Genomic DNA, 10,439 nt, shown 5'->3' on the forward strand with positions numbered 1-10,439 from the left:
CTTTGGACCGTGCTAAGCATTTCATTTACAAAAAGGAGCTCCGCTGATGCACTACTCCCATTCTTCTTGCCTGATCATACAAACAGTGTTGAATTTTTCTGTAAGAGCAAAATGAGAACTCACTATACTAGAATAAATCTTACCACCTGAAAAATAATTCCCCTTCACTGGAAGGGTTTTCTATATATTAGTCAAAGAAGATTGCTGGAACAAAACCACACTAATAATTTCAAGAGCTTGATCTTAATGTATATGGGTATTTTAAAGAGTAACAAAGACTTAGAGCAGTTTGGACTGTCTGAAATTTACCTAACAACAACAATAAAAAAGCCCCCAAGCCCCCAACTACTCAAACAACAGAATGTATACTTTCACATTACACAGTTTTTTAAGTTTCACTATTTTTCAACTCAATTCAAGAGCATACACGCTTGTATTTATTTCAAATCACAGAAAGACCAATACAGGAGCCGACCCTTTAAGTCAACACCAGACAAGCCAAAAGAAGGAACAAACAACATCACAGACAAGGCTTAAGTGAACTACTTCTGTATAAACCAGTATTTGTTTTCTACATACTGACCGTTACTTTTTCCTGAATTCTGACTTATCACTTTTTTTTTATATAGTATTACATAATTATGGCATTTCCCATGACATAGGTAAGAGTTTTAGTAGCTTGTTATACTTCATGTTTTAGAAATCCACACAAAATTACATTGCTGACCAAGGCTTATTATTAATTCTTTTTGCAGACAGGGAGCTATGCTTATGCAAAAGTACTAACTTCCAGCAATTTTATCAGGTATCCCCTGTTCCAGAAACTTCATCTTCTAGCACTTGAAGTTTCTCATCACCTCCTCACCTTTTCCAATCTTACACTTATTCCCAATCAGCTTTATTTTTTTTTTTATGTAAATATTGCTTTTCGCACTAAGCAGAATTTTCTTTGTACTTTGGAGTCTGAAAGGAACAGCCATATGTGATACACAGCAGATGATTAGAATACAAAACACGTAATGATGCTGTCTTAATTATAAGGGAAGATGATTTGCCCTTTCAAAATTAAGAAACTTTCCAACTGCATGGTGGTCATATGAGAGCTGTGCAAGCAGGCAGGAAATCAAAGAGAAAAGTGTAGAACTGTCTGAATCACTATCCTGTTGATTTTTCCAGTAGAACAAAACAACTGAAGAATCAAAATATAATATGAAAAGAGCCAACACATTTCTAATTGCAGCATAGAGGCCAAATAAGCACAGTACTGGCAACTCTATAAATGAAGGCCCTGCCAAGGAGCCAGATGTAGCTAGTGGAATATCTCCTACAGCTTGGTGTCGGGGCACTTTATGTTCCATATGCAAATGACAAGAAGAGCATAACACTGTATAATTTATCTGGCTAAATCAATGTTTTCTTTCCATTTTTCAGTCCATCTAACTTCTCCTCTGAAGGAACAAGTAGATGCAGAGAACTGATACATTTAAATTCAAGGCTCAGAAACCTACTTACATCAGCACATTTTCTTTCATTATGCAAGCATTCATTTCTGTAATGTAATTAGCTTAAGATTTTTGTCTTTTAGAGACATAACAGATTACCACTGTTCCGTAAGTCAGTTCCCTCTGCAGGAATACATGCTTGTAACATGGCCAAATTCCAACTAGAAGGATGCTGTTCTGGTTTCAAGGGCCATCTAGTGTCAAGGAGAACAGCTTTTCATTTCCTACATAAACACAATGTAGCTAAAGATTTTCATTACGGAAAAAAAAATCCCATCAAATACTTCTTGGTATTATATAAACGCAAAACTATAATTTACTGTCTTCATAAAGTCTTACAATACTGTAAGCATTTAGTTTTACAGATTTGTCCAAGTCATCGGTTTACTAAATATTCAGTGGTCAAATAAATGCTAAGGAGAAACGAAAAAAACTAGTTACACAGCAGAAGACAAATGTATGTTACTGAGTTTACAAAATATTTACAAATATCCCTCCTAAGAACTCCATCTAAGATCTGAACTTTGAATTTAAGTTTGAATACTGTACACAATGTCGCAATTAACAGTGCCACAGCCAAGCAGCACAGCTGCAGCAGTGCTGCTGGTACTGAAATACACTTGAAGCTCTCACTTCACTGATCACAGCATTAGGCAGCTGACAACATTATTTCTCAATGTTTTGCTCTATTATTCAGGAAATGGTTTGGATGCGACATGCACTAGGGTTGAAGAGCTATGAAAAAATGTCCTATCATTCTCAACATGGCTAATTTATTTCTTCTGAAGTTTTCCCTATAAATCTTTCAGCTTATCCTGGAGCAAAGCCACAACGCTTGATGTGACAGCAAAACAGTACCACAAGACATGATCGTTGTCTTACTTTGGACAAATTGCGTCAGTAAGTAAAACCTAAGCACATCAGACACGCTTAACGATAAATACAGAAGTGAATGTTGAAGAAATGTTACTCTGTATACATTCTTGGACTGCGCTGACATGATATTTCCTCTAAGTGTTCTGTGTTTAAAAAGAAAAACAGGAAGTATTTTGAATGTGGTACTGCTCACCTCATAGAAGATTACTTATACTGCCTTTTCAGCAACTGGCTGAACAGTTACCAAAGGTACAGCACCTTCATTACAGCACCTTCCGATCTTCTTCAGAGACATTTTAAATTCAGTCCTTCCTCACAAATGAAGTAGTGTGAAAGATTCATGAAATGTATTAATTTATTGAGATGAGCGGAGAAGCACAATGAGATAATATAGAAGGCAAAAAAGTTCCATTATTTTTCCCTCGTTTCCTTATAATTCAAAAGGAAAAACAAAATCAAAGGGCTTTTAGTTTCAATAAAGGAAATATTCTTTATTATCTCCTTAAAATCTACACAAAAAGTGGAGACTGTTAAAAAATGTAAGTGATCTATTTCCTTTTTTCATCTTAGTTCATACAGAATGAGCTCTATACTTGAACTTACAAACTTAAATTCTACTGAACTTACAAACTTAAAAAAAACAAACAACTCTTCAGAATGATTTAGCTTATAGAGTAATCTCAAAGTCTGAAAATAAATAACTGAAACAGCTATTTTTCTTAAGGTATTTACAATTATTTCCTGTGAGTTAACTTTTGGGGGATATTCTTTATAAACTTCAGATTAGAAGTATACAAAATTAATGTTATTTATAAGGACTGGTTTTTAATTTTCTCAGCTGTGGACATACAGAGTTATAAAGCCTTTATTTAAACAGGTATCCCATAAAACTACATTTATTTTTTAAAAGAGTCTTAAAAATTCATTAAAATCCAGTTGAAATTTTTTGTCTTCATACATCAAAGATTTATGTATTTATTATGAATTAACTGGTAGCACTGACAGAGCAAGACACATAACAGAGAATCCACGCCCGCATAACTAACAGCATGTACATTTTTTCCCCTTTGTTCTTCATTTGTCTGATCAAAAAAAGAGAAATACGATTCTGATTTTTTGGCAACAAATACATGCTTTTTTTTAAAATACCCTGATGCTGACTTAAGATAATTCCCACAATTTACACAAACTCTAATACTGTAAGTGCTGTTTTAACACAAATGACCTCCTATTTGTACCAAGGCCGCAAGCTCCTGAAAGTGCACAAAGTAACTCCCCAAGTTTTTAATTACAATGTGTGTGCACAATTAACATAAGCAGCCTAAGACAGGCTTTAACAGAACAGGCAACACAACAGAATAATATGCTTCATTACGGTGATTGTTGCCACGGAACTTAAAAGGAGGTGAGGTAAGTGCAATTTTTTGCATTCAAATTATAAAGCAAGAGTGTATTATTGGAATAATCAGTAATGACACTACTGACATTACATGACTGTTTGGGGAAGCCCTATAATCTAATGCCCATCTCAACCACCAAGAGCATTTTTTTCAACCTCTTGATTTCCAATCCTCACAATTTCCTATAAGCACTATCAATTTCTCTACAGCTAATTTTAGCTCACTGGCATGCACCACTCTCCTTATCACGTGTACTTCATTTTCTGCATGACTTTTTCCATTCTGTCTATTACACTGAAAAGTATATTGACAAAGTCTTATTTCACCACAGAACCAAGCCTTTATCAATTCTTGTGAAAGCTCAGCAAATCTCTTCTAGTTCAGCAATGTCCTTTAACTCACTGTGGTTAGGAAGAAATTAACAGAATACTGCAGCAGTAGAGGTATTACCAGAAACAGGGTATAATTCTACCTTTCCTGCCTGACATCGCTTTTATACGGAGAAGGATAATACTAGTCTTACGTTTCACAACAGAAACTTCACTTTAATGAGAATTCAATGAAATGCATACTCCTTTTAAGAGTTGTCATCTCCTGCCTGCATGATCTACATACTTCATGTCCTAGGTGTATAATTTTACATGTTATTCAAGTAAGAATAACTTTAGTGGAGGTGGGGGGCAGGGGGAAGAGTCAACTTTTACCTTCAAAAGCTGCTTGCCAATTGTTGGACTCATTTTTTCATCCACCATAAGAATTACTATTCCTCTGTCATCCATACCTCGGCGTCCTGCACGGCCTGACATTTGAATGTATTCACCTGAGGAAATCTAGGATAAAATGAGAAAAAGAAAAAAATTAACAAATGTTAGAAAAATAGCAAGAACATATAACGTGCTATTTTCAAGATACAGTAAATGACCTTGATGTATAAAAATTAGCAAAGGAGAGTTATCTAAGACACAAACTTATCATAGATTGAATTCATTATTCCTAACTGATCACAAAGCTACTAAAACATAAATCCGTGACTATGAATAAAGTCAGCAACCTTATTTACAAAGTTTTGCTCTCAAGACTTGTACACCCTTATTATTATTTACATGTGAATCACATACCTGGTTTAAATGTTGAAAACTTTTAAAATTATTTGTTTATGAGCTGTTTAAGAACCTGTCTCTCCCTCCACACAATTCTGTCTTTCTGTGGGCTACCCAAAATACTCCACTACAACAGAGCAATCAATAACCTCTGAGGTAAATGATCTCTTTTTGGATCTGACAAAACTGTATTTAGTGATCATTATTACGATATGATACTGAGCCCACTTATTCTTCACATTGCTCTGACACAGCAGAAATACTTGGGTTTCACAGTTTTGGACAAGTAGTGCAGAAGTCTTAGTCTAATCCAACATCCACCACCAAGCTTTAGCTGTAGCTATTAAAATAATCTCATGCATAGTCTGAGGTATCTTGTCTTCAGGAATTTGTACACTTATTACAAATGGGATTAGTTATCAAAGAAAGATTTTTTTAAAGAAAAAATATTTTATACTACACTGAAGTGGGTAATCAAGAGTAAATGTAATTCTGATACTCTAATAAATAATGCAATTCAGTTATTCTACAGAACCTGTTTTTCACTTACCCATCGGAAATCTTTTCCATCAAATTTGCTGGCACTTGTAAACAACACAGTCCTGGCTGGCATATTAATTCCCATAGCAAAAGTCTCTGTTGCAAATAAGGCCTAAATAAACAGAACAAAGTTAAGTCAGAAAAAACAAAGGCTCTTAAGCAAACATGCAAACACAAAACCTCTCCAGATTTTACTACTTATGTACAGTCAACATAGGCGCATTCAGTTCTTGAAAACTGGACCAAAAGCATTCTTTCCCCCTTCCCTTATTGCCTCTGGGAATACACGCAAAATAGTCAAATGGGACCATGTGAAAAACTCCCAAAAGAAAACACATGGGAGTATAAATTATATTAATGAAAAATAATAGTTAATCTCCACATTCAAAGTCTGCAAGAAGAAAATAGCAGTTAGCTCCCCATAACCTCCCCCACAACTTTCACTAAGGTTAGATTTTTCTGAACGTTATGTCCCTTACGGCAACCAAGACAGCTTCGTAGATTTCCACCATCACTTATAGCAGTAAAACACACCATAAAACAGTTGAAGAAAATGTTAATGCTAGAGATGTATATTTAAATACTTTATTCTAAACTCTGGAACACTTAAAGCCAGAACTGCATTTGTGCACTAACATAGTTATCTACGGCAAAGTACTAAAGACTACAAGCTTTTCCTTATAGAGAGGAAAAAAACCCCAACAGTTTAATGAATTTTGTTTTCAGATAAAGTTGGAGGCATACCTTTATTAGGCCCTCAGAGAAAAGAATCTCTATGGTTTCTTTTAAGATAGGAAGCAGACCGCCATGATGGATACCAATTCCTCGCTTCAGAAGAGGAAGTACATGCTCAACCTGAGACAAAAGAAAGAAAGACCAGTAAACAAATTTTAATATTAATTACTAAAAATTAAAACCTTTACAGAAAACCTCAACATTGCCCTTATTGTTCATGTAAATTAACTATTTCCTAATTTTAAACACAATAAATACCCCTTCATTATTATTTTCCAGTTAGAATTAGGAATGGTACGACGGGTAAAGCCAGAAGCCAAACTTTTCAGTAGAATATCTTAAATTGGGGTAGGCCACTGTGAAGCTATGCCCTAATTTACACATGCAGTTAGTATTTAAATTTGCTTCTATTAAAAAAAAAATTCTCATCTAAAATTTTTTTTTGTAGTGATCCTGCATGAGTATTTTGTTTCAACTTCAGTTGCAGTGATTTCACTCATTGATATGTGCTTATTGAACAGTGAAGTCAGCACCTCTAAGAGCCATATTAGGAAATTCAGGCTGTGAATGCTCTATCTCTTGAATTCTAAAACCATTTTACTTCAAACAAATACCTGCATAAACTTCGCTTTGTCTCTGTTTTTTTTTTCTTTGAAAACAAAGATTCTCATTAACAATCTATTAACAGTTGGTTACCACCCCAAACCTAATTCTGAGAACACCCTTTTGAGGTTATCATTGTCCACAGACACCAAAACAGATTACTTGGATATAACGCCACTGTTGAAAGCTTACCAAAAACCCCAGCACAATAACACCTTATATATTGGATTCCTGTTTTCTGTTTTTCTCAAGTTTAAAAAAAAAAAAAGGATATGTGGAATCTGAAACAAGTAGCCATGGCAAAACTTAAATGGTTGTGCCATGCTCACAGTGAAGATCACTACATTAAGAAATGATGTACCCAGTTAAATGAAGGTGGGTAGAAGGAAATTAATCATAGTATATGTTACAAAAGTACTGCATCCTACAATATTGTGTCCATTTTAAAAGCTTGTATTTTTTCCACTGAAAGACAGTCACTATGCTTAGTCAATATACAATAAAACAGAACCTAGATGCGCCAATTCAACGTTTTGAAAGGCGCAGCAGTCAATGCCTCATAAAGCGCACAGCACACTCACATTTGAACTATTTCCAGACAGTTTTAATCCAGATATATCTCTTTGTAAGCCCTTGTGTTTACTTAAAAACATAACTAGAAAATAAAAACCAAAACAAAAACCCTACAGGGTAGAAACTCCATAGTTAATTTTGGCATATGTCATTTGCTGGAATCACCAAGTCCTATTTTACAATGCAAGGAGCAATGCAAGAGATATTAAAACCCAGGGATACAAATGAGAACATTAGTATATGATTTCCACTACAAAAGACCCACAGCCTCGAAAGCTGGAGAAAACAGGAGAGCAGTAGTTAGCTCTGTTCAATCTCCACTCACCTGAGGAAGCTTTTTGTCTTCATCTGACAGACAATCAATTGCATTATTGAACACTTCTTCAACCATCTTTTTTTCTTCATCTAAGAAGGCAAATTATAAGTTATTACAAAATCAGGAAGGCTAGTATGTGTAAATAAAGCCTTATCACATTCTGCTATTTACTGAAGTTTATAGTTTAAATAATAACAGCATGGAGGACTGCTAAGTCTACACAAAACCACCCACATTGGGTCGGATGATCCAGATTTGAATGGGAGCCAGAAGGAGCCTAACAGTAACCAGAAGGAGATGCTCAGGGAAAGGGAAAAACAGAACAAAACTGGCAGAATAATCCAAACTTCAGCTGTTTCCAAGCTTGGGATTTCTCAGTTTTATGTACTTACTATTTCATAAACCTCCCCAGGTTTCTCTTTTACCTACTAGTCTCTGTCTCCATGGGCATAGAGGCTTTTCCTCTTCCCCGTTAATTCTCAAAGTTTACACCCTTTCTACTTAAGTAGTACAAGTATTAAGAATATATATTCAAAGGGATGACTGAAAAAAAACTTAACAAAAGCACATCTCAGCATATCTTTAGAATTTCTGACAGAAATGGCTGTGTTATCTTGCAACACTGAACCAGGACATGCAAAGGTTCAGAGCAAGTAAGCAAGCAAGAACCCTGAACAGTTCACAAACATGAAATGATACATTGATTTACAAGAAATTCCTTATTTTTCTTACAACTCTAAATATTTACAAGAAGCCATGAACTTAAACTTATCTTCCAAGCCTGCTCTTGACCCAAAATGAAAAAAAAAAAACCCTTCTTTGTTTACCTTTTGGGTTTTTCTTTGAGAAGAACAGGGAAGAAGGGAAGGAAGAAAACTGGACTGAAGAGTTGAGAAAGAACAGTCTAGTGGTTTGTTATACAATTGTTTTGACTTGCAAGAATACTCATTTTTCTAATGGACATTACATGAAAATTTTGGGAAATACATTTGTTATGGTCAGTCTTCTCGCATTGCATACAAATTTTCTAGGAACTCTTGTGCTATTATTACACTGAACAGGATACTGGAGAAAGAAATGAAGTTTAAAATAGAGGAACAATTCAACATTGTGATGACCAAGTACACTTTGTGTGCCAACCATTTCCTACTGAAAATAGCCTAATGTTCCAGCATAGCAAATGAGAAGGCATTTTGTATGTATTTTTCATTTGTTTTTACACAAAAAGTCCCAAAGGAAATACAAATGTCTAACCAGAGTAACATTTCATGTCAGACTATAATTGTGAATACAACTGTCTTATTTATCTGTACCTGTATTGAAATCTAACTTTGTCATCTGAAGTGCATAGGCTTCACAGTCTTTCTTACTGAAGCTGAAAATAATCACAGGTTGGAAATTCCTTTCCATGATCATCTTCACAATCTTAAAAACGTTCGAAGGACCTGCAGAAAGATTACATTAATTTAAATGTACTTTTAGCAAAAAACTATCTTATGGAATAATTGAGACACAAGCACAACTTGCATATAACTTTTTGTACAAAATGCTACTTCAGAATGAGATTTAAACTCACCTTTTGTTCCTCCTTTCCTGCCTTTCTGGTCCCCTTTTGCTAAGTCTCCTGCATCTCTAAGCACTTGCATTGCTGTATTAAAATTATCTTCTCTGAAATCTCCCTGGATATAAAACAAAACCACAACCTTTGTAAGAAATAAGCAATTATTTCTTACATGGCCAAATTAAAAATACTTGTGCTTCACACAGCTAGTCCGTATTTACAGACAGAAGGACAAAACCAATGCATAAGCTAGCAAGCAAGATTACTAGGTCAGCACCACAGCCCAGAATTACATTGGTGTCTCTGGAATTACTGCACATTCTCCCATCCACCACACCAGACCTGCTGAATGACCATACCAAAACCGACTTTTAGGAACATCTACACTAAACTGCTGCCCAATAAAGAACTAGCTGCAAGTGAAGTACTACTGCTTATGGCATTAGCTACTGCTGTGCAGGCCAATGATGAACTTACAGTAAATCATTACTTCAAAATCACCTAATGATACAAAAATATTTTGACTCCTGTCAAATACAGTGAGTGGAAAAGAGCAAGCTTAAAAAAAGAGAGAATCAGAAGACAAATCTAGCTCTCAGCAACATAAAATCTTAATGTTTTAGGCTACGGCAGACTCTAAAGCAAGACAGTGATTCCCATTTGTGAAGCACAGGGCGAAGAGTAGGTCCCCGTTACATCATTAGTTTGTAAAATTACTCAGCCAGGAAAATGGTAAAGTCCACTGTGTACCTCAGAAGAACCTGACCCTGGCTGAAAAACCCTAGATGCGTATTTATGTACACAGCATGAAATAACTGGGGTGGAATGTTCTGGTTTGAGCTGAAGCTTCCTTGTTTTGGGAAATGGACAAACAGAATTATTCCATGCAGTACAATAACTCTGCATTTAATTGGTTAAGGGAGTCAGGTGAACGCAACGTTACGTCGGGAGCCTTTAAAAGCAGCGGCCGGGGAGTGTCTCTCTCTCTCTGGCTTCCGGACGGCTGCACGAAAAAAAAAATCTTGTGACTTATTCCGGCCGTGAGTCCTGTCTGAAATCGGGTGAGATGTCCGGACTCCCAGCGGTTCCGTGCAGGAAGTTTTTTCCTGCAGTTTTCTCGCTGCGCAGGGGTTTCTCCCCCCCCATCTCGCTGCAAGAAGAATCTCACTTTCTCTGCCTGGAAGCGGCTGCAAGGTTTTCACTCCCACCTCGCTGCTGGCTGGCTGCCCCGAG

At 35.9% G+C, this 10,439-nt stretch overlaps 1 protein-coding gene across 1 annotated transcript in view; it reads right to left on the minus strand.

Moving 5' to 3' along the window:
• The window catches only part of SKIV2L2 (superkiller viralicidic activity 2-like 2 (S. cerevisiae)), a gene marked incomplete at its 5' end in the record, with an annotated part of 45,762 nt that overhangs the window by 24,913 nt on the left and 10,410 nt on the right, over window positions 1–10,439 (minus strand). The window contains 6 exons of the mRNA XM_010132293.1: window positions 4,483–4,608; window positions 5,429–5,530; window positions 6,163–6,273; window positions 7,655–7,734; window positions 8,959–9,090; window positions 9,222–9,324. Of these exons, the coding sequence (XP_010130595.1) occupies window positions 4,483–4,608; window positions 5,429–5,530; window positions 6,163–6,273; window positions 7,655–7,734; window positions 8,959–9,090; window positions 9,222–9,324 (654 nt within the window). The remainder of the gene's footprint in view (window positions 1–4,482; window positions 4,609–5,428; window positions 5,531–6,162; window positions 6,274–7,654; window positions 7,735–8,958; window positions 9,091–9,221; window positions 9,325–10,439) is intronic.

The sequence above is a fragment of the Buceros rhinoceros genome, unplaced genomic scaffold, assembly GCF_000710305.1.
Source record: "Buceros rhinoceros silvestris isolate BGI_N320 unplaced genomic scaffold, ASM71030v1 scaffold13, whole genome shotgun sequence".
NCBI lineage: Eukaryota > Metazoa > Chordata > Aves > Bucerotiformes > Bucerotidae > Buceros > Buceros rhinoceros.